General features: G+C 40.6%; 1 protein-coding gene across 1 annotated transcript in view; it reads right to left on the bottom strand.

The window, feature by feature from the left end:
- The window catches only part of LOC148673630 (MOB kinase activator 3B), a 50541-nt gene that overhangs the window by 17283 nt on the left and 7204 nt on the right, over window positions 1-26054 (bottom strand). The window contains exon 2 of the mRNA XM_088630318.1: window positions 13760-14354. Coding sequence (XP_088486444.1) covers window positions 13760-14177 — 418 coding nt within the window. The 5' untranslated portion in view covers window positions 14178-14354. The remainder of the gene's footprint in view (window positions 1-13759; window positions 14355-26054) is intronic.

Genomic DNA, 26054 nt, shown 5'->3' on the forward strand with positions numbered 1-26054 from the left:
TTGTTGACACGGAGGTGGCGTCTAACAGTAGTTTTGAAACTCGATAAGTTTCAAAACTAAACTGTGCAGTTCTGAAACTGTGATCCTTGGATTTTTCTCTCCCTCCATCACCATCTTCCTCACTGTGCGTGGGGGCAATATGCACATGTGTCCTCTTCTTGGCAAATGTGCAACTGTTCCAGACTTTTTGAACCTTCTGATTATTGCCCTGACTGTGCTTAGTGGGATTTTCAACTGTTTATGTATTTTCTTACATCCGTCACCTGCTCTGTGAAGGTCAACAACCATCTGTCTCTTTTCAGCTGAAAGATCTTTGGTTTTCCCCAAACGTTTGAGCAGAAAATTTGAATCCGTATGTGTATTTTTCATTTTATACAATCATTTTTGCTCAATTTCATGAAGGGTGCCAATAATTCTTGAGTTGACTGTATCTGTAACATTTAACCGCACACAAAGTGGATATGATAGCGTGATAGTGTGAAATGAGGACAATGGGAATCTTTTGTACTGTTGTTCCCAATCTACTGCATGCACACCACCATGGGCACATTATGTCACATAAAAAGCTAAAAGGCTGTGATTTTCAAGCGAACACCTATTGTTTTCAGTATTGTTAAGGAGAAAAAGGAAGGAATTGACTCAAACATGTATGAGCAAGAAATTGTGCAAATATTGGTTTTAATAAGAAAAAAGTAATTATGAAGAGTGCTTTACTGTTGCCTTTATTTACACAACAACCTTTATAATATCCGGAAATCAGCCTCTCTGCCATTAAGTATTTAAAGTGTGTGTTTTCTTCTTGTTTGCCCTGACAGTGTCACGGCAGACTCCACGTGCCAGGCTGAGGAAAACTTCTGTCCGGAGGGGAGAGAAAGGAATGCAGAGCGGGGGAGGGTGTATTACAGCAGGCAGCGCTCTCGACTTCCTTCCTACCAGGAAACTGAAAGACGGGATCAAAGCCCTGGTAAATCACGAGCCAGACCCCAGTTGCGGTACCTTGCCCCCAGCCCCCCATGGTCTCTGTGTCCGAATCTGTAGCTTTCCAGACACGGCCTGCCTGGAATTCCTGACCTCCTCTCCTCCCTGGGCTAGCCTGCTAAACCACCATCTCTTTGCGGCAGCGGCCAGGTTGTCACTTCTGAATGAAAAGGAGTGTATACAGCCCCAGTGTTGCACCATGTAAAAACTGAACATGTGACACACTAATTCTGGCACTCTGCCAGTTAGAGCCAGAGAGGCTCCCATCCCTCTTCTCCTTCAGGACACGTTTGTTCTTTCTGCGGTTTTTGGTTATCGTGATTCCTACTCACACAAGACTGGCTGCTAATAGCCAGCAGCCATATCACCCTGCAACTCATAACTGGCAACCCACGGAGGAACCTGGATGTGAGACCTCCTGGGGAAAGCTAAGGCTGCTGCTGGAAGAGCTGCTGGGGCCAGCAGGGGGCGCTCACCCTGCGGTCCATGTGGGTCCTAATGCCCCAGTATAGTGACGAGGACACTGTACAGTAAAAAGGTGCCGTCCTTCGGATGAGATGTAAAACCGAGGTCCTGACTCTCTGTGGTCATTAAAAATCCCAGGACATTTCTCAAAAAGAGTAGGGGTGTATTCCCGGTGTCCTGGCCAAATTTCCCATTGGCCCTTACCAATCATGGCCTCCTAATAATCCCCATCTTGAATTGGCTTCATTACTCTGTTCTCCTCCCCACTGATAGCTGGTGTGTGGTGAGTGTACTGGCACACTATGCCTGCTGTCGCATCATCCAAGTGGGGGTGCACACTGGTGGTGGGGGGAGGAGAGTCCCCATTACCTGTAAAGTGCTTAGATTGGAGTATCCAGAAAAGCGCTATATAAGTGTAAGGAATTATTATTTGTACTAGCAGGAACTAATTGGTCCACATTCTATATAGATATGTAAATAGTCTTTATCGTACGCTTTTTAAATTAATGTACATTTTATTACACTGGTACATCATTGACAGTAATTTGCCGAACAGAGGTGTCATTTATTTCTGAAATCTGCTTGCTACATTGATTTCTTTTATTCAGAGCTGACAATTCTACTTTGTTCTGCCCTCTTTCACAACATTATGCTGGGTAGTTTTTTCAAATGGTTTTCAGTGTGTTTACATAACAAATGAAAGTAAAAGCTGACATATTGATCATAAATTGCATAGCCTCTAAGCGTGTCCTTGGTCTCAAACAAACTTGGTTTCAGTTCTGGCATTACTGAAATGACAATCCAGATAGGGGTCTGCATATTGTGAGCAAACCGATCCTTGTAGAGATGTTACAGAAGTAGTTGCTACTGAGCAGATGCAAGAAAAAGTATAAATGCCATCTTTGATTCCCAACAACAGTACTTGTGCGTGTTACATTTATTATTGCATTCTTGTGAGAAAGTACAGGGTTTCAATATTTGAGGTGACACACTAACTTTTTTTAAACATGTTCTCGTATTTTAAACCTGCAAGTAGAGCTACAACTGCAATTCACACTGGAGAAGAACCAGACTGGCCAAGTGTGAAGACCAAATGATACAGTTAGTGTTAATTACAGATTCAGGATGACCTGCATTTTTTTCAGACTAGAGTCAGACTCTGAACTGTTTGTGCAGACACATCCCTGTGCTGTTTTTCTTTTCCAGACACTACATACCAACTATAAATAGCTACAACAACACAATGCAGTTGCATAATCATATATCAGGCTTTAACTTGAATCAGTTTTTAAACAGACTTATTTAATAACTCATGTTCATCTGCAGCTGCTGATGCTCTTATTTTATTACGTTATGCTCAGTTTCAGATCAGGCAACTAAATGTGTCACTAAGATATGTTTTACACAGAGCAAAGGTTTATTTACCCTAAAGTGTGTGTACAGCGTATACACTGTCTAGTTCAAAAGGTAAAAAGCAACATCAAAATGTGGAAGTGATAGTTATGAAGACTGCACTTTATGAAAGAGATCACTGTTCAGAGCATTCAAAGAAAAAAAATCTTGAAATTAAATTGTGATCCATAACTCATCTGTGATTCATAGTAAATTTGCATAATGGACAATATTAGTACTACTGGTGAAAAAAAAAACATCAAAGATATCTATGCAGGTAGTTTGTAAAGGAGAAATGGAATAATTTTCTTTTCTACACAAAATGAGCAAAAAACATTATTATTATTTAAGAATACCATCGGCAGGAAATCACCTAGAACACGACATCTTAATTTGGCACTTAGAAACGAAAAAGGTTCACTGGCCATTAATCCATTCATTTGCCAAAGAAAACTGGAACTGACAGTTAAATTCACTCTATATATTCTTCCACCCAGAATCAGAGGCCGTCAACTCTGCCCTAAGAGATGTCTCCAAGAAAGGCTTTCCATCCTTCATCATTCTACACTGAAAACTGCACACAAGACATGCGTTTATGTACCGTCGATGCAAGAAAACCAGAAATTGTCTGAAGTCGGAGGCTCGCAGATACTGGCTGGCTGCTGGCTGGGTAGCTTGTTCTATCGTATGCTCCCACGACCCTCTGGGTGAAGACGGGCCTCCTGTTCTAAACGGGACAGGAGTGAATCGGCTGTAAATGCTGTAAATGCACTTCTGCACTTTTACCACTTGTGTCCTCTGGTCGGATCCAATGGGCAAAATAATCCAAAAGAAGTGCCTACATTCTGCTTGAAAATAAACTCGATATCCTCTGAAGCACTCTCTCCAGAAAAAAAAGAAAGAAAAAATGACGTTAACCCGCTTGTACCAGCTGGTAATGTAATTTTCCATTATTTCCATCATTATGAGCAGTATGACAGCTAGACATGAGGACTTTGGCATCATACCAAAAAAGCTTACTGAAAGTATTCACTAATACCATCGATTCCTATTATTCTTCTTTCTCCTCTGGAATCATTTGCTTTGGCTTAATTTGGGAGTTCGGGGCTGATTGACTTAATTTGGAATGCATTAGATCAATACAGTTATTTGCCCATTACATAATAATGTCATAGCATACCGATTATTTTTAAATAACATGCAGGGTTCCTAAAAGTCCAACATCATTATTTAACATAATTTACACTGGTTAAAATGTAAAGGGCAGCACTTAAGTACAGGGAATATAATCATGTGCCAACACCCCACCCTTTTAAATGTCACAATAAACTGACCATGTTTAGGACGTACTGTAATAGCTGCTTAGGTGGGTCCTGAGTTTCAGTAGCAGATGAAGTGAGTACCCTCCTAAACATAAACTACTCTGGGACCTTCTGCAATAAAAAGGCTGCATACATTCAGTAATAAAACTCTAGCTGCCCTGAAGCTTTGCTGTTATATTTAGAAGTATACAGAATGATGAACAGAACACTGGGATCAACATTTCTCAGTCCTTTTATTAATATTATTTTGTGTCTGGGACTTCTCCATTTCAAGAATTATAATAAGTACCCAGTCCAAACCATAATAATAGGATTGTCTACTCGAGCATTCATTATTAGAGATCAGCGCGACTGCTTACAATTTAAATGGAATAAAAAACACTTTTGTTTCTAGATGATTTGCTTTTCTTAAGGGGAGGCTCTTAAGAGGCAAAACTTTTTTATTTGTCATGACTAAAATCTAACACAAGAATAAGAGTGTGACAAAGCACACCTGGTGAAAATCAAGTGGTAACTGTAATTTATTCCTTAAACGTTGCATGGTTAATGGACTTTATTACTTACAATCAAAGATGATAGGCTAGCCCTCTACCACACCCAACTAAGTACACAGGAAGTATGAGTAATGAATACCCTTTTTCAGAGTTTTGTCTTTATGGCCAGGCTGTCTTCCTGTCAGCCAAGCAGGCTCAAGTCAAATCTTAACCTGCTTACACACTAATCCACTGAACATCCACCCAATTTAGAACAGCCTGTTCTTCTGAGGCTCTTTGACAACTCCTGTACTGCTCAGAAAAGATTGAGACAGTCGGTGCTCACTGGAGGAATGGCATGTCTCTTGGTGATGACATACAGTAGCAGCTATGCAGATGCTTGGGAAGTCTCAGGAGTCACTGTGTGATGCTCATCCCAGCCCGGCCCTAGTGGATTCCTGGTCACGGCAACACCTGGATCACGGAGTCCAATCACAAGCTCCTTCCCCAGTTAATCAGTCTTTAACAACGATTAAAATAAACACCTCATACAAAGAGAATAAAAAGTCTTTCAGTGGACAGCACTGTAATTCCTTCTCAGGATTTGATGGCCCATAGAACACAATACTCTTAGGAGGCTACGGTGTGCATTGTTTCCAGCTAATTTTGCTCGCCCTCCCCATCATGCCAGCAAAATGAACTGCTAGATTTTAGAAAATGTTCTATTAAAAATGCAGATCATCCAACAAACCTGAAAAAAAAAAACTGAGGGAAAACTAGAAACCGCTAAGGCATGCAGGGAATCCAAGAGGAGCTACACAATAGTATTTTTGTCTTACCTGGTTAAAGACAGGTAAAACAAGACAGCTCTCATTTTTGTTGCCCAGGCACGATTGACACTATGAACTTTTTTCTCTCTGCAACTTCCTCATTTTTGTGAAAATCACCTTTCCTGAACAAATATCAGTGCCTTAAAAAACGAATTGCCTAGCGAGACAATTTCCAAGCCTTGATCAAAGTAAAAAACTATATCCTCAAAATGGTTTTCAAGAAACCAAAACCTGGCTGTTCTTATAGCATGTCTTTAGTGCAACAGCCACTTTAGTCTCTAGAGTAGTAGTTGCAGGTAAGGTAACAAACTCTCATGTTCAGAACCGACGGGATACAGTATTACAGCCAGTACAATTGCATAGTATTACAGTCAATAACGTGGCTTTTTAATGAAAAGTGCTTCTGATCAGAAAAAACTGTAATTTAGAATGTGAAGAGACAATCTTTACATTCTTAACTGATCCCACAAAACAGTGGGCGGTTTTTCTGTACAGTATATATATAACATATATTGTATAACAAGCCAGTGTTTCTCAAACTTTTCCTTCCCATAGCATACCTACATAAATATAGTATTTTGCCAGCTCAAGTACATTGTTAAACAGTAAAATTATAAAGAAAGACTATTTCAGTGTTCAGTAGGAGTTTACCTCAAAGTGCACAGCCGCATTATCTTGGCAGGAACTGATGACAGTGAAACCATCTGATACGATGCAGGAGCTCTTGCTCAGCTGCTCTTAGGCATTGTCTGTTTTTTTGTTTTTAATGTTCATCAAACCTGAAAAACTCAACCTACATCGAGTCTTGTACATGGAGTGCACCAACACAAAACTCCGGTTCCTCCACAAAAGTAAACTAGACCTGTAAACTATTTAAAGGCGAGCTGCAATGCTATTTTTTACATTTCGGGGTTACAATGAATGAGCAATGATAAGTACATTTGAAACCACAATGAAACTACCAAGCGCAAGGTAACATGCACAACCTCCGATTTACATCACAAAAGAGGCAACGTTTAAGTGTGTGTGTAGCACCATGTTCCCATCACTGTCTGCAATTCAGAACGACACAACAAAACTTCAAATGACGCGAAAGCAGCCCTATTACATTGTCAACATGCTTTAGACCAAGCAGTTTTTGCTGCTGTATTTTTAATATTTTCAAGAAACCGGCACATACAAGGCAACATGTTTTATAGATACTTCATCTAATTTATTGCAAAAAAAAAAGCAATTTTCCAACCAACTAAAATACACTCATATTCATTTTCAGGTTTTGCAGAAGTGATCTATCATTTACATGGAAGGTTATTTTATGGTAAATCATACCTAAAACAAAAATTCTAGCAGGATTTATACTTTTGGAGGACTTACTGCAACATAGCCCGTGCCATCACCTGAACAGGTGATCTAAATGAGTGCAACTGGACTGAATTCAACATATGGACTTCAAGAAACGTTGTTTCTTTTTGTCTTCTTTGTACTTTTTACTGTAGAATTAAACCTGTACAGCTTGTCCATTGAGGCAGCTCCCTGGTGTACTGATATGCCATTCCACACAGTGTATCACTACCTCTCTTAATAGTAAAAATACATATCAAACCACCATTGTAACATGTTTATTAAAACACCACTTTGGGGATACTGTGACTCATCAGTGCTTTCTTTTTATTTGTTTTATTTTCAAATGCAACATAGCTATAAGAGTCTAAGATAAAGTCTGAGCGTTCGCTTCTATCCTAACAGGAAATAAAGAGCAATTTCCAATCATCACTGGCAATGCACTTGATAGGCCTAATTAATGTTAAATATTTCTGGGTAATTTCTGGATGGCGCTGAACAGTTAAGATGAATTCTCCCAGCAGAGTATACAGAAGTAGCAATAGTATCTAGAAGGCTCAGAAGAAGAAATGTTAATTTTAGAAGAGTCATTTTTCACTTAGAAATGGTATTTCTAGTAGCCTGACCCATTTTAATCCATGTTTAATCTTTAATCCTTAATACAATGTTTAAACATTAATGTCTTGCAATGTAATGGCAGTCCTGAAATAGCTCTGAACTGGAGGCTTTCAACACAGCAAGACCATTTACAATCCAGGACCTAAGACAGTCATAATCAGTGGTGGTCACTGGTGGACGACTTCACCATTCACAGATTCAAAAACCAGCAAATGAGAAAACGTTTTGACAGAACTTAATTAATTAGCCTGAAGTTCCTCATGCATGGACAACTAACACCATCAGCCTCTAGCAGTAGCTAAAATTAACAACCACTACCAAGAACGTAGCTGTGAACACTCGTTCCTGGCACATCAGTTCAGTGTGAAGCTTGAATCAATACCTTTTTTTTAAAGTAAAAAAAAACCTTTAGCATACAAAAACAAATATGAGATTTTACATGGCGAATAAGAAAAGAGAGTTAAAACTTCTTCTTTTCCCTCACATTCATTGTGATACACAAAGCTGTTAACAATTTGCTTTAGCAAATGACTTCCTTACAGTATCAAAACTCACAGAAGCTTGTTTTACACCCTCTTCTCCCCCATGTGAGAAATCATAACTCTTACTTAAGACACTTTGTAGTTCTGTCCAATCTTATTTGGAATAAGCAGAGATGACCCTGCCCAGCCACTACGACTCAACGTGTCAGAAAACACTGCTGGCGCTGTTGAGGTGAACTGGACAGAGAATTGGAGCACAGCAAAGCCTTTTCCTCTTTTGGCCAGGTACTGTACCATAGCTCTTTGGTCCAGGTGGATCATCCAGGTGGATGCTGCATATTGGTGGTGGTGGAGGGGAGTCCCCATTACCTGTAAAGCGCTTTGAGTGGAGTGTCCAGAAAAAGCGCTATATAAGTGTAAGCAATTATTATTATTATTATTATTTGGTGGCACGAGTCTTAACTGGACTGTATTGATAAGGTCTTTTCAAATGTTTGAAAACACAACAATCACGATGTTTACTAGTTAAAGCTGTGTTATATACACTTGTAGTATATAAACTCTTTTCCTTTGTAGAAGCTTGGGCAGGGAGCTGTGTCAGCATGCGTAGGCCTCAGAGGAGCAGTCTATTCCATGCTAAAAGGAAAAGAAAAGTCTTGAATGTCTTGAATCTTAGCTTACAGACTCAGCAGTGAAGTGGTATCTGTCTCATTTACAGTAAATGATATGTCTAGAGATTATGCAATGCTCACCTTGAACATGAAAGATCTTGCTTATCTGCTTCTATTACATATACAGTACATGGCACAGATGAAAAATCATCATGAACCACTTGGTTTTGAATGTTGTAGTTGTTCTGCCCCCTCTTGCTGTGGATGAAATGTAAAGCAATCTGCACATGCACAACAATAGATGATGGATTCTATGAAGGCGACAAAAAAAGTTCAAATGAAGTAAATTTGAAGCTCTGTCCACTGTCAGTGAACAAATGGAAGAAACGGTTGCTCACTAAAAAGAATGCTGCCAAGGTGCACCTGAACGATTCACGAGACTACTGGGAGAATGTTCTGTAGACAGATGAGTCAAAAGGTTAATTTTCTGGCCACAATAAGAAACATAGTTTGTGGCAAAAACCATTCAACAGAACAAACTCATCCCAACAGTCAAGTATGCTAGTGGGAGATCCATGGTTTGAAGCTGCTGGGTTGCCAGCATTGACACAACCATAAATTCTGCTTGGCATCGGCCCATTCTGGAGGAGAATGTCAGGCCATCCTCAGCTGAAATTCAGACGACAGTGGGTCACGAGACTGAACGGTGATCCTAAATATACCAACAGATATACAACAGAACAGCAGAAGAGAAATAAATGTCACGTTTTGAAACGGCCAAGACGAACTCCAAACCTCAACCCCATTGAAACATTACGACAGGACCGGAAGTGAGGTGCCACAAGCCTGGATGAGTTCTGTAAGGAGGAATCGGCCGAAAAGAAAAGAGCCGATGAGAGAGACTGGCAAACATAACGCGCAGTCAAAGTCACTGCTGCTACCAGTTACTTAATCTTAGGGTTTGCATACATATTCATTTGAAGAGAATACACAATGGCGGATCACTTTGTTAATTAACCAATCCATAGCATCTTATGTTTTTGCGTTATAAATGTTTAATCAGGTCATCTCAATTTTTTTAATTAGAGTTTCATGAATATCTATAACGTTTCTCAGCACTGCGCAGTCTTGAGTTCCCGTGCCTAGGGGACTTCTGAGAAGGTTCTTTGAGATTTCTGAGAATCTCTTCTTCACTTATTTACACAAAGCGCCCTTTAAGGTGCTACATTACGTCACACTCCGGGGTGTAATCTGATGAGGACGATGATAATTGATCCTCTAACTAACAAAAGAAAATACCAGGAATGTTGCCACAGCCTCTGTTAGGTAGAGGGCGTCTGGAGCGATCTGGACATGTTTCTGCTGTGTTCTACAACAGTGCTCTGCAACAAACAAGTAAACTGCAGGTTCCAGAGGAATGCCAGCTGGCTGCCTAGTTAATCTTTTTCTGCTGACACTGCTAAGAGTTTCAATGCCTTAGCACTCCTCCTATCCATTGTTTGCCTGCATTCCAGCTGTTGTAAAACAACAACAATTAATTTCTTGCATTTTAAAAGGCTTTTCACCCAGAAGGATTTCAAAATGCTTCACGGAATTCCTGATCCACTTCACCACTGAAGAGCACAACCTTTCTGAGTGACATCAAATGGTCATTATTTGCCAACACAGACTCCAACAGGTCAGGCACAGAAGGGGGAACTGCTTCATAAGCGGAATCAGGGGGAAACGTCAGGTAGACAAGGATTAAAGGGAATTCATCCAGGACACTGGGGTAGGGATCTTCAATGACTAAAAGTAGTCAGGACTCGTCCAATATCTCATCTGAAAGAAGGCACCGTCTAAAGCGCAGTGTCCTTGGTAACAGCACAGAGGAATTCATTTAGAATATTTCACATACTGCTCAACAAACACCACTTAACAAGGGTAACCCGGTTTTCCAAAATGCCATAACTCTGGCTAGCTGATTACAAAAAAATACAACAAAAACTAAATAAATGAGCAGTCAGAGAGTCTAAAAAAATCTCTGCTGCCAATTTAAAAATGTTGAAATAAAAGGCAAAAAACAGAATACAGGCAAAGTATCAAGTTCCGACTGAAGTTTAACTTATATCCCCAATCCCCAATCACATGCACCTCTAGTGTTCTCAGAAGCTTCTCAAATACTATTGTAAATAAGAAAATGGGATATAACCCATAAATCCTTTTTTTTTGTAAATAAAACATAGGTTCCTTAATAGAAACAGAAGTAAGGCTTGCACACATGGCCTCAGGTGAATAATTTATGTGAAGAGAGGAGCACAGGGAAACCTATAAAAATCATTGAAAAAACTCCAAATGAACAGGGCCTGTTAGTGAATGGTGTTATTACAGGGCAAAAGCCAACAAAGGCTGTGCTATCTGGTTTCCTGCAGGCGCTGCACTGGGAGTGAGCCCATGCTTCTGAGATCAAATACCCTTTAATAATACAAGGCTGGAGGTAAGAGCAATACCTGTGAGCGATGGCCACCTGGAGCAGGCACACTGAATTGCGATTGCCAGATGTAATGGTTAAGGCCGAAGGGTGATAAAGCCTTTACTATTGTTTTGGCCTCTTTTCATTGCGTTTTTGTTGTTTGTTTTTATCTGCCACAGACTGGATTGCACAGGACTGCTGGCTTTTATGTTCTGTTCCCGAGAGAAAATCAACTTATGGCGCTTTGGATTCGCTAATGTTCAAGCGACCAATTAACCATCTGTCTCTGGCAGAGCAAATGTGCACGTACACAAAAACCAACAACAACAGAATCAACTTCAGTCATGCGTTTTAAAATTTTGCGGTCATCACCATTTGTATAAAAAAACGGCCCTGTTAAAAAGGTGAGGTGCGATAGTACTGTACGGATTGTGGACTAATGTATTTTCATGTCCTTGTCTGAAAAAAAAACAGAACTGCTGCTGACCTCCCGACATTATAATAACGATAGTAATGCGCCACTTATAAGGACTTTTAAAAAACTCACAGTGCATTATAGGACATGAACACATAACACGTATAAAAAAAGAGCACAGTAAGATGACTTATAAAATCAAGAGTAAATTTAAATTAAACATTAAAAGGTGCAGTAATATAGGTCTATAGGAGAATTTAAAAAATAGTTGTTAAGCCTCTAATGCATTTGACAAGAAGTATTGGAAAAGTCCACAGAACAGAAGGCTTTACTATCCATTGTGTCTGTAACTTAGAATAAAAAGATCTGAATCTGCAGATCTCAGATTAAGTGTAGGACTGTACTCATGCAATAATCCCTTGATATAACTTGGAGCTAGACTATTCAGAGCCTTGTACGTGAGCAGGAAAACACCTCCATCCATCCATTCTCTCACCTCTTCATCCAATTCAGGGCTGCAGGGGAGCCAGAGCCATGACAAGCAATGGGTTTAAACAGGCTCCCCCCTGGACAGTCCATCGCAGGGCACACACTCACACCAGGGCCACTTTTCCCAGAAGCCTATTAGCCTACCAGTATGCCTTCGGCCTGTGGGAAGAAACCCACGCAAACACAGGGAGAACATACAAACACCACACGGATCACAGTCCAACAATTGAGCTCTGGGCCCCAGCACTGTTGAAGCAGCAAAGTTAACCACTGAGCAAAACACCTGTCCAATCTGAATTTCACAGAGAACCAGGGTAATCAACACAGGACAGAAGTTGTAGGATGAAGCAGAACAGATTTAGTGAGGACACTAGCTGCAGAATTTCAGACATTCTGAAGACATGACATTAGCAGACACCCTAGTAAAGGAGGCACTTTAGCAGTCTAGTCAGCTTATTTTGATAAAACAAAAACATGTAACAGCATTTCAGCAGAAGATAGTAAAGGCATCTGTTATGCAGATGGAATGAAAAATATAGGCTATCGCTGTGATGACAGACAAGATGTGCAAACATGTTGCTGCCTTACACAAAGTTGGCATGAAGAAGAATTAACCTGTTAACTGTACATATGGCTCTTCACGTTAAGGCCTTCACAGGCCCCTGCCTGGCCATGACATTCAAAACCCAGCTTCAGCCCAACAACTCTCAAGACGCAGGACTGCGAAATAGTTGTAATGGTTAACCCAGGTGAGGCTTAAATAGCTCCAAGGGAGGAAACACTGGAGCAGAGTTCAACTGAGGAAACATCTACATCACTACATCAAAGCAGAAACATCCAGGCTCTCTAACCAAGTAAAACACAATGTGCACTCCCACAATAAAGGGTCCCAATTATTGATTATACTGGCTCCACCTGGCTTTTCATGTGAAGATGAAAGCATTCTTCAACCCCTGATAACAGCTCCCAGTTTCCCTCAGCCAAAACAGAGGAGGGGGCCTTGCTTTCGACACATTATTCTGCATTTTTGAGACTCTGAGAATCTAAGAGGACTTTCAAAACAAGCACTGTGAATCTTTCAACACTTTAGAAAGATTTACTTTTGAAAAGTGACAATGTTCAAGCACAAGTGCTTCAGAGAAGTTAAATGAGAATTTCCCAATGACAAATTCCATGTTTGAATGCCACAAGAGAATGTCTGCAAAAAGCAATACAATTATAGGTTTAATTGCTTTAAAAAAGTTTCCCAAGAAACCCCATGAAACATACTCCTTAAATACTGTATATTACTCATTTTTGTCAAACATAACACTGTCCATTGCTATAAGAACAGATGAAAACACATCACTGATTTAACAGATCGTTCCCCGTGTAGGTGGAAATTTATTATGCTGGTCATACCCGTGACTATATTATATAGTATATAAATACAATTAAACTGACCAGGAATACAAAAGACACTCTTGTTTTCTTTAGTTAAGCTCACATCAGTTACTTTGTAGCACTCCACCCCCAGAGTTATAGACTGTGCCGTTGCCCCTTGATCTTTCCCTCCCCCCTCCCTTACCCTGTATAAGGGGGCTCCCTTAGTGCTCGCCCTCTTGGCACTGCGTGGCAAGCTAAGGGAAACTGCGCTCCCCCCCTTTCTCTCCACCTGCCATCTCTCTCACTCTGCTGATCTCCTCTTGGTGAACCGCACCTGCCTCAGTAACCAAGAAGGTCAACAAAACCCCTGTCTTTGTGGAGCTGCAAAACCTGCCTTTGGCCTGTTCTCTATGATCGTCCTCTCCGCCAAAGCAGGTCAGGGCTGAATCCCTATAATAATGTGTCTACAACATGATTACGTTTTCTTAATCTGCACAGGCCAGCTATCCTCGCCGACTGTACTCACCTATGCTCGTGGGGAAGATGTCCTCATTGTTGATCTGAACCTCAATCCAGTCCATGAGCAGGTTCATGTACTGCGGGGCTGGGAGGGCAGTGGGTTTCTTGTATTTGTGGTCGTCCTGCCACCGGTACTCGTACCTGGGACCCCCCGACATCACGGGGCAGGTCTTCTCCGTGCAGAACTCGCAGATGGTGCCGTAGATCAGGTTGATGCGGTTGAAGAAGTCCACGACGTGCACGGCCACCCAGTCGTTCAGGTCCTCCCCGTGGGGCAGCTGCACCGCGGCTCTCAGGTCGACCCCCGAGTTGAGGGAGGCCTGGGCCTTCTTGTGCAGCTCGAAGCGCTGGGTGCCCGGCTCGAACTTGCGCTTCGGCCGGAAGGTCCTGTCCTTGTTGAAGACTTGCTTCAGGGTGATGGACATGCTCGCGGGATCGGGGGCGGCGTCACGGGAGGGAGGAGGGGGTGGAGAAGAGTGCCTCTGGGCCTCTGCGGCTGCTATCCCTGCAAGGGCTTTCTGCGGCGAACATTGGCAGCAAAAAAACCCGCTCGTCTTACTTTGATGTCTCGGCTGGGAAGGGCTTCCTCAAGACATCTTTCCCTGCAAAAATAAAGCAAAAGGAGGGCATTGACACGTTTTAAAGGCCCAAATATTTAATACTCTACCTTTAAAAACACAGCAGTTTATGATGCAAGCCGATCTTTCTGTCTCTTATCAGGAGAGGCAGGGGTGAGAGTACATTATTTGTCAGACTTTCTCTTTCAACGACACCCTCTGCTTTCCTTAAAGTGGTGATCTAAAAAGCCGTGTTATGATACAAAGTTAACACAGCAATTTGGGTGGACACTAAAAAACCTCTTGAAATTTTAACATTTACCTACCATTAGTGGACAGAAAAATGAAACTACCTATGCAAAGTCCCTTAATAATAGAACATTAGGCCACCATGTGTAGCCAGCACGACCTATATACACTGTGAGATAGTTCACCAGCATCCGGAATTCTGCAGGAAGGATACAGATGTTCCATGAGAAAGTCAGGCAAATCACACCTTGTTGATCTACAGTAGGTGGAAAAGTCTGTCTCGGGTGTTATCCCAGAATCGTTCTTAAATACTCAATGGGATTTGGATCTGGCGATGGGAAGGCCATGACATACAGATAACATCAGTGTCAAGACCATCAAATCACTAAGAAAGCACACTTCCTGCAAGACACCCCTGAAGGCAGGAAAGAAATGAAACTCCCCAGGTTAAAAGTGCAGACAAGTGATCTGCAGTTGCTCACTCGTTCGCCTTTGCCCTCCAAATTAATGCATGGATCCAACTTTCCTGAAGTTTGTGCTTTTGCCCACTGTTGCCCTTTGCACATGACGTCTTTCTCTCTCAGCTCCATGCAGACGTGACCTTAGAGACGGTTGCTTATCAGCAAGTTCAGCTGTCTTGGTCACTGAAGTTCCTGCTAAAAACTCAAGGATAAACACCCCTCTTTCACAGTTACAGAGGTCCTGCTGGCCATAATTACAGGCCAGCATTTTTACACATGACCCTAGACATTCTGGGATGTTATTTAACTAATGAATAAATCAGACCTGTGTGGCCACTCTTGCTTGCGATATGCTTGGTGTCCCTGATTTACCCAGCTGCTTCCAGGTTTTTGGCCCCTACCTGAATGTATCCCCTTCACACAGAATACATAATGTTAGAAATTAAAAATGAAATACCATGGCACACCAGATGACTAAAATCCATACCAACAATTTACTTTTCTCCCTAACAAAGCACAACAAAGGAAAGAAAATAAAATATTCAGACTTTTCCACTGGTGACACATGAGCAATTGTAAGCAATGCAGCTTGGATGCTACTTGTGTTCTGACTGATGGATTTCTGTGTTTCAGTCCTGTTGCTGCTTGCCCTAACTCCACACAATGGATGACTCTGTAGTGAAGTCAGATAAAGTAAGCTACTGTGGAACACAGACATAAGCGTACAATACATATTTGTGTTCTGTGAATGTGAAGCTTTGTCACAGAAATAATAATGTTTAACCATTGGGCTACTTTTTCTTACTGTACTGCAGTAGGTTAAAGTTGTTTAGTTCGACACAGATGCAGCAGGAAGTACCAACACTCGATCCAAAAAAAAAATCTTTACCCGCGGTCTTCCATCTGAATAACTGAAAAATGATTTTGATGACATAGTTCATAACCACCGATTTATTGCTTGCCTTTATTTGTAGAACAGCAGTTTCGGAAGTCGCCAATAATATATCTGAATGTCAAATCACATTTTAAAAACTTTCCAAGTTCCCTCTGTTATAAAAATGTCTGTAAAAAAATAATAAATAATTATAATATATGATTATGAAACAGAGTTTTTTTTTAACATATTAGTGACTTGCTGAAAGCCCCCTTTTCCATATCCTCGGTAACATTAAACCAAAATTCCACCTCTAAATAGTCTCTCCTTCAAACAGAATTGATCCAATTGGGTCAGTTTTCATTTCTCAATCTATGTCCTAATGGAGGCTATCTTCCAGATGCAATTTTTCTTAATCGTTTCATGACCAAAATATTGTGAGTTTCCGTGGAGTCCTCAACCAATGGAAGTGCATTCCTTTGTAACCTAAAATGTCTAAATCTCTCGTTAACGCAGACATTACTGCCAGGTGTTACCGCTGAAGTGGATGGATGCTCTGCTGCAGATTCACGCTGTGGTTTTCTTTCATTCCTCCAAGCTGGCTCTTGTAGCAGAACCCAGTATTTTAAGAAAGGCATGTCGGAACAGCGGTGGCTTACTATGACCAACACAGTTAGGACTGCTACTCCTAGTCAGTATACGGGTTTTATAAATACCCACATTGTAAAAAACAGTCAGGTCTGCTCAGCTTCGAATCCTAAAAAGTTTAAGAGGTAAAAACTGAATCAATAATCAAGAGAAAACCAATACTAATTTTGACGATTTCCGTTTTTAAAACTATAACATTATTACAACAGCAAGACAACAATAGAAGACACACTGAAAGGTCTCAGAGTTAATCAATTAAAGTGGTTCATGAGAAAAGAAAAATGGCCAATATATTGTATTAAAGTGAACTTTTCACTTAAGTGTTTACCAGCGTGATACTATGTCTCAGACTACGCAAAGGAAAGGTATGCTGATTAATTGTCGAGTATCACCCATCCATAAAGAAATGTATTTCTAGAATATGTTCGATTATGGAAAAAGTACTTAAAACTAAACTTGAATTTGAGACATCTGTGTGAAAGACAGGTGTCTATAGTGATGATTTTCACCAAAATCTCATCACATTTCACACCATGCAGGAAAGTAATAGTAATGCAAACAGAATGTTAGGAAATAGTCACAAGTGTGAAGTTTAAGTCAGAGGACGCTATATTAAAATTGCATATTTCACTATGTTAGAATCACCCTGTTAGAATAACAATATTGTTGCTCTGCACTCTGGTTAGAGAAGAACAAACCGATATATTCCTGTTCTTAAAGGAATGTGTTGACAGATTTAAAGAAGGGGATGAATTTTCAAAATTGAACAGTTTATAAACAGCGAAATATAAACCACACAATACAAATGGAAACAAATCAAAAGTGCTTTTAAAACAGAAAAGGAGAATCTTCACCAAGAATTGTGTGTTTGGAATAAATTATCTACAGGATCAAAACTGATACCTTAGCCTCTTCTAAAAAACAGCTGAATGAGATCGTTGGATGAACTAGCAAAGAAGTGAGATGTTTAATGGCCTTCTTATATTTGTACCCTTTCATATGTTCTTATGCAAAATGAATTATTTTATTTTCACACCATTTAATTCAGAATGGCTAATTGTTAATTATGCTGATTTTATTCATAATGACTTAGGGAAGGTAGAAACCCTGCATTCTTAGTTACCAAAAAGTGCACTGTTTTGTGCCTGGCTGGGATTAATAGCCAGACAAAACCTGGACATCCTGAAGAGATGAACCTCCACCGGTCTGCCTTGCCTGCTTTCTATTTTACAAAACGCTGGCTGAAGGCTGTGCCATAACATTCATCATATGGATACACTATCATTAAGTGTAATGTGGTAGGTAGGGATGGATTCCTTTAACCTAACTTTGTGGCTGAGACCACAGTGAAATTACAAAGAGAATGCCTAAGTATTCCTGTCAAATATCATTCTCCTTCCTCTTCAGAACACTGAATATGACTCTCTCCCCTAAAACTGACCAACACTGTGGGACCTTCCAAACATGTTGGGAAGCAAGTACTTTCTGATGTAGGGCTGTCCCATCCTTTAGTTGCAATTTATTATAACACAGTTCTTCTTTCCAGGCTTTACAGACCACGATATCAAAACATCTCTGGGTTCAATTTTCCCCTGGAGAGTCACTGCTTATTAACGCAAGAGAGAGTTTTTCAGGTTGTGCTGAAGTCATTTTGTATTTCTTTGTTTTCATTTGTTAAGGAAGCATTCTGATCTGCACAGGAATTGACTGAAACTCACAGTACTCCCTTGTTTTCCAATGGCTGAGCTGGTGTTTCAAATGCAAAAAAAGAGGGGGACCAGGGTTTGTTGTCGCTTTGCACTTATTTAACTGTCTGCAATGAAAATTACTGAGCTTACAACCTTTTCATAGGTTTAAAAGAAAGACATGTAAAGGTAAGGGTAATTTTAGGACACATAAACATATTATATAAACACAGTACGATTCAGCACATACCTTCCCCCCTCCCCCATCTCTCCAGACGCTTCAAGTGTCTGTTCAACTCATTATTAATGTGGTCAATAACAGAATTGTTGACAAAGGTATAAGTGGTGTTGATTATTGCTACTTTTGTTATTTGTAAAGAAGTATACTGATTCATAATTATGTGCTTTATATTCACACTACTGTTTGAAACTGTTTGAAAAATCATTTGAATCACTTGTCTGTTCTGTTGTCCCAGGGGTGCATTCCCATCTCCCTCCTCTAGAAAACTTGCAAAAGATGTAACATGTGACAGAAACATCCACCCCAGTTGTGTAACTGTGTAATTACAAGGATAATTAATCTGGCAGCTGTCACTTTTCATACAAGATAACATCCTGACCAGTTTCTGTATTATGTGTAATGTGTACAAGCTGGAGAAAATGAACTTTTCAGGGGTGAAAAGATACTTATACTGCAGGGATCAGTGTGAAGCATAACCACCAATACCTTTTTTTCAGCCTCTCCATATTTACTGTTTCCAAAAAACAAATAAAGTAACCGTTCAGGGAACACAAGTACTATCTCCATAACTACCCTAGTCTGACCATCAAGCAACACATATGCCTTTCTAGTAAAAGGAGAACACAATGGACTCCAGTCAGACGTGGAAAAACTCTCTTCAATATCTGCAGAGTATTTCAGAAGAGGAGACAGACTGATTACAATACGTAAGGATACTGACATACTGGTAATTTAATTGATTTCTGAGAAAACTGGCTCTTGTGTGAGGGTATGAGGTTCTGTGTCAGTGTGCCCTGTGATAGACAGGTTTCCTGTTCAGGGTGTATCCTGCCTGGCATCCATTGCATGCTGGGACAGGCTCCAGCTCCTCGGCAACCCTCTATTGGATGAAGAGGTTAGAAAATGGATGGATGATCCATGGATGGCAGCGCGGTGGCTCTGTGGCTAAGGATCTGCGCCTGTGGCTGGAAGGTTGCCGGTTTGTATCCTGCGGCCAGCAGAGGAATCCTACTCGGCTGGGCCCCTGAGCAAGGCCCTTAACCCCAACTGCTCCAGGGGCCAATAAAGTTATCGCTTGCTCTCTCTCTCTCTCTCTCTCTCTCTCTCTCTCTCTCTCTCTCTCTCTCTCTCTCTGTGATTCTGTGATTTAAGGATCAGACTGGTTTGAAGTGGGTTAAGTGCACACTGCATCATAAAATGTGTTCACAAAGTCTTCACATTAAAATAGCCTTGTAATTTGTTTGAATAACAAGAACTATCCAAGGAGACTGTAGGAAGTTTCTTATCATCCGCCAAGATTTAGTGCACAAGGTCAAGGGCAGCATGCTTAGAAACTAAGCAAGTATCCATGGAGACATGGTGAAAGAAAAAACAGTTATTGCTGAAATTTTTCTGTTACAAACATTAGTTATTATTGTCCCACATTTGTACCCTTATTGTAACAGTGAACTATTAAACTATTTAACCATAAGATCTACTTAGCTTTGGAAAAGTATTCACCCCTTACAAACCTCCCATTCCACAAGCTTGCCATCTTAAATTATAATCATTACACTTCAAAGGAGGACTTAATACTTGAAATTTACTCTGAAATTAACCAAAAAAGCTAATCATATTACACATTTTTTTAAGTAAATTCTCAAATGTGTAAGTATTCCACCACTTGCTACAGCAACAGTAAATCAGTTCAGATGCAAAAGAAGAGTCTGACACAAAGTGTAGTGTACTGGTCTCTGTTGGAATGCGATCAGAAAGGTTTAACTTGACTTCAGAGTTAATTCAGCTGTCTCACTAAGTTTCCTCGGACAGATACTGAATTTCAAGCCACAATTCACATAGCAATACTAAAAAAAATCAACCATGAAAATCAAGGAGCATTAAAAGCCAATCAGAGAAATAAGTGGTTGAGAGGCAGAGATCGGGAGAGGGTCACTTATCTGCTTGAGCACAGCTAAGGCCATTATTAAGAAAAGCAATGTGAATCATGCCACCCACTACTACCCACCTTCAGACACTGCCTAGATCAGACCACCCTTTCAAACTGAGCAACCAGGCAAGCAGGAAACTGGACATGTCCGCCATCAGTTCTCTGATAGATCTTCACAGTTCTTATGTCCAAGATGAGATGTTTATATATCAATGCTATCCTGGCCCCTATACAAATCTGTTCTCTGCGAGTGAATGACAAGAATAAAGCCTTCAGTGAAAAACAAATTATCTTAATTTTCATGAGATATGCTGTAGACAAGTGACTAAATGCTTTATAGTCTGACAAGACAAAATATGGCAGCATCATGTCACAGGAATGCTTGTCATCAGCAGGGGCTGCTGGGCTTGTCAGAAATGAGTGGAAATGGATGAAGCACTGTGCGGAGCTGGAAGAGACCTATTCAAATATACTGACAGCAGTAATATAATGCTGAGAAAAAAGTTTGTGAACCATCCGTTCCATTTTCTAAAGTGTTACCCAATACAGTGTTGTTGGGGGGGGGGGGGGGGCGGAGCCTATCCCAGCAAGCAACAGGAGCAAGGCAGGATACAGCCTGGATGGGACAGTTTCCTCTGGAGGCTCTGGTTTCCTCCCACAATCCAAGCACATGCTGGGAGGTTAAGTGGCTTCTTTGGAATGGGCCCTGGTGTCAGGGTGTGCATGTCTGCACGTGTGTGTGCCCTGTGATTGCCTGGACATCCAGGTTGTATCCTGTCTTGTTCCCACTGCATGCTGGGATAGGATACAGCTCCCCTGGGACCCTGAACAGCATGAACAAAATAGAAAATGGATGGATCTCATCCTGCCTTTGCTTGGAGATAGCCAGGGTGTTGGCTTTGCCCAGTGCTTCCCAGGACAGACTCCTGGCCACGCTGACCTCCAACTGGATAAGTGGTTATTGAAATTGATGTGATATTGACATGCTTGCAAAGGAAGTAGTAAAAGCCATCCTCTCACAAGTGGCTGTTTAAGGGGACCACTCATAAGTAGTGCTCGATGGGGGAGTGTGGTACACACACCGAGAACAAGGACAAATCCCAATCATTGCCATTTCTTGGCAGAACCGTGAGCTTACAGGATCAACATGGCTTTTTTAACTAGAAACAGGTGGTCTTTATACACTAAAATGAGGAGAAATATGTGTATGTGGGGGGTGGGAGGTGGGGGCAGAATATTACTGGAAATGTCACAGAGCTGATTGAAAAATCTTGTTTCCTTCAGTTCAGTTAATGACTGTAGAGGTTTCAAAGCCTCTGGAGACCGTCCAGAAGAATGTTGCTTTTGAGTTAAAATACAGGGCCACATTGTTATGATTCTTGTAAGTGCATCAAATCAATGTGTTACATTGTGAAGATTCAGACTTGCATTTGGCCGATAAACAATAGACTTAAAAAGGATTCAGAATTTCATGACTATTGTCCTCAAGCATCTTTGAAAGCCTTAGTGGCACAGCACCACTATAAGAGATGTATCCTCTGTGCCAGAAGACCAGCCATTTGGAGCAGGGAACTTGGATTTTGTTGGAAGTCCTGTAAAATGCTCACCCTACACACTATGAGACCTGTTACATCACAAAATAAAGAAGGAAAAAAAGTGTGGTCAATTCAACAACCTTATGATTATCCTTTTCTATTTCAATCAGACAGCCTAACTGAAATGCACCCCTAACAGAGACACAGATTCTGCCCCTTTAAAAATCTTTGAGGTGTCAATGAAAACCTAATCGTTTCAGTCTAAACATTGCCAGTTCCTGGCCATGGGAGAAGTGTCTTTCTTTGTGCAAATAAAGCGCACTAACACATGGCCATTGGAACAGAACTTCCTGTAGATCAAGCTATGTGATTCTAATTGGGAAAATGCTACCTAACTCATTTTTTGTTTACAATATCAACATTTCATATTTTGCAGCTTTTGCAGTGGGAATATGGCTTCTTTCAAAAAATTGTTGGATGGGAATCCTTGAATCAGTAAACCATTAACTCTCAACTGGTCTTGATTGGCAGAATGGCTGCCTCGGTCACCTTTATGTTCTTCTGTGTACTGATGGTCAACCTGCTCAGGACCTACCCTGCATTAAGGGAGACCTCTCCATATTTTACAAGCTGATTATACAGTAGCTTATTCAACAGTAAATATTACCAAGAAATAAAATGTGCATATTTTACAATAAATAGAAATCAGAATGACCACATAGTTTGACCCATATCCAGCAACCCCACATTTTTCATGACAAAATCTCTTCCTTAACAAGTGGAAGATATCCCATATTGGAGATTACCTTAAGATGCCCTTCTAGGTCATGGGGAAAACAAACCATGGGCTGGAGAACAGCTTACGCCTTTCTATTAACTTCAACCTGAGAGTCTACAATCCAGCAAATGTATACCAACACTGGTAGCATGCAGCTTTCCTTCTGACATTAAAAAAACCAAAGAAGAGAGCGAAGTCCTAAAATACATACTCACCACAGGGTATTCTTGTAAACCAAAAGGAATTTGAGACTACAAACCACTTCAAGCCTCGCACTAATCGTGTCTGTCAGCAGCGAGCATGTCTTGAAAGCCCAGTTCCCTAGAGTGCGTCTGTCTGAAGTCCTGTGTGCCAGCTGCCGAGAAGCCCAGGACTCAGCGGCTGCTTAGGCCAAGAATACATTCGCACCACAGGATTCCAATGTTTCCAGTGCCCAGAGAGTCAGGTTCAAAGACTTAATGTAGTACCGACCCTTCTGTATTTATTTTATATAGGATTCACAGAAATGTTCTGGAGGAATTTCTTTCATAGATATATGTATGTATGCAGTACCTTTCATCCGCCCCCAGAACTAGCAGAGCATGGGAAAATGGCTGAACGGACCATGAGGGCCCTTCCACTGTGCTTCGGCCCTGCCTTTGAGCAGTCGCTCAGGGGTGAAAATGGCAATTAAGACTCCATGACCAGCCAGCTCTGGGCCTCTGTGCTGGAGACTGACAACCACAGTGCCCAGCTGTGCCGCAGTGTGCCGTGTCTTTCTTGTGTCGACAGCTGTTCACTGGGGACTTGTAGCTGGATGGAGAAACGAGGGGCTGAGGCATCAAACTTACTCTAAATCCACTGCCTCTTCCTCTCAAAAACAACACAGCATCACAACTGTATTTATTATGCATATTCTACTAACCTAAGCAATAACAAGAGAACCAAGTTAAGCTCAAGGAAATTAGTATATTTTGTATTCTCTTAACAAAGAATTATTGCTTTTGTTTGTGAGCGTGTTTAACCATTCAGTTTCCACACCGTGTCAGTAATATAAGCTGAATGTAAGCCCGGACACTCTGACCTCTTAGAAATTTGCATAAGTATCACATGAAGCCTTTCCACAAAGGGCACTGCTCTCCAGAAGAAAGGGCTGGAATCACACAATCCCACTGATGGAAATATTCCGACAGCAACCAGATTTTCATCTTGAACAAGGAAAATAATCTGTAAATTATTTTCAAGCAGTAGTTAGGTTGCCTCTTGTGGTTAGAATAATTAAATGATTAAAATATAAAACAATCTGAACAAGTCACAAGAAATCTCTGACTGTAACCTTTAGAAAGATTCTTCCACAAAAATCCAAAACAGAAGTCAGTTGTCAAGTAAATGTTTAACTTTGTAATCTTTGAGCTCACACTGTAAATAGACCATAAAACCAAAACCACAAATTCCATTCTGGTGAGTCCCTGCTCACCTTATTTCCTTACCCTAAAACTTTCCTCCGTGTGATATGGTACACTGAAATGCTAAAATTTCACCTACTGCAGCTGAACAAATGCAACAGGAAGTGGGGATTTTGTATTTAGATTTATCGACTAATTTGACCTTAAAGGGTCAAATATGAAAAATCTAATTTAAGCTTAAACGTTTACAGCAGCTTTGTAGCAGCATACACTGTAGTTAATTGAAAGATTCTGGTATGACAAAGAAGAGACCAGTTCACAGTTCTTGTGAAATGCTGTGGCACTTGCACATTTCTTGAGACAAAAGAAGTGTGAAAATTATACTTTGGAACATCTTCCTTTAAGGCAAGGGAAATGGAAACATTAGCTGCTAACCAATAAGCTCTGATGCCCGGGGGATGAATAATTTATTTTGAATTGAATTAATAGAAGTAGCCCCATGAGGTATACCAGTACATATACTGCATATGCAGTAATAAGTGTGAAATCTGATGATGTTCACATCTCCCAAGAAGGTCATTCAAAGGTTATAAAACTTTTTTTTTTTCACAGCTCTCAGAATACCAGTAAAAAAGTTTTCTCGTGTTCTGTTTTTAAAACAGCACTGTATGGTGCCATTAAAACTGCTGCAACTTGTATAATGACACTCTTGGCAAAATAACTTACCTTATTCCTTATTCCTATCACAAAATACAGTGCCTTATACTGTACATGATGCAGTATAAGATGTTTTTTCTACAGTTCAAAAGGAAACTACAGGACAAGCTGGAACACATTCTTCCTCCTGAAAGGCTTAAACTTTTCTCCGAACCTAAGGCCTGTGTACCCGCCGCGGCAGGGCACTGAAACAGTTCGCTGCCAGGTCAGTGGAACTCGTGTCAAGTGTTTCTGGAAGCCACGTGCCAGTGCTTACCCATCACCCAGTTGCTGACAGAAATTATCACCTTCTGTTATTTAACAGAGACTTTTAGCATTTTTAAATATTTTTCTTAAAAAAGGTCAGACCATAATATAGTTTGTTAAGATATAACACCAATATCTTTCAGAAATCTCATTTGTCCTACTTAGCCTAGTAGTAGCAGGTAAGAGTTCTAGAGAATGAATTAATGTAAAGAAAGAAGTATGACTATGTTGTTTTATAACATACTTAAGACCAATTTTGTAAATGAAATCATGTTCTTCTAAAGGGGGGGGGGCAGACAGAAATAGGAAAAAGGCAAGTTATTTAGCAAAAGAGTGTTGCGGACGGTTTTTACAGACGTTTTAAAAAGAACGTGAGAAGAGGTTATACCGGTATTTTGAGAGCTGTGAAAATGAAATGTTTAACAAATAAACTTTTAAGTATTAAGACCTATCACCACTTTGAATCCAGGCAAACTGTGAGTGTTTAATAATAAACCATCCTCACATGCCATGGAATACCAGGAGAGGTCACTTGACTTATTTAATTTCCTGGGAATTTGGTGGTTGAGAAACAAACACGCAATACTCTGCAAGTCAAGATGTTATAAAACAAAAACACACAAACTAACAATTACAGACTACTAAACAGTCTACAACTGGAGCACGTTCCTGAGTCCCAAATACTGCTCCCTGCCTTCACGATAGTGAATGACATTGATCAACTCACTTAGAATTATACAAAAATAAGATTGATGTTAAGAAAAAAAATTTCCACATGAAAGCTCACACTCTATTCTGATGCTAAAAGAAGAAATGCATCCAGATGCAATGATAAACTTTGGATTTAATAGGGAAACGAATTACTCCCACTCATGAAAGAAAATGAAATTGAACTCAAGGCCCTTCGGTGTCCAGATTTCAGTTAGGAACCAATTAGGAACCCAAGTTGTGAAAATTGTCTGCAAGGTCTGAAAACTCCTGTTCCGATACCGCGTTGGT

Source organism: Lepisosteus platostomus, chromosome 4 (genome assembly GCF_059453375.1).
Source record: "Lepisosteus platostomus isolate fLepPlt1 chromosome 4, fLepPlt1.hap1, whole genome shotgun sequence".
In the NCBI taxonomy this organism is placed as follows: domain Eukaryota; kingdom Metazoa; phylum Chordata; class Actinopteri; order Semionotiformes; family Lepisosteidae; genus Lepisosteus; species Lepisosteus platostomus.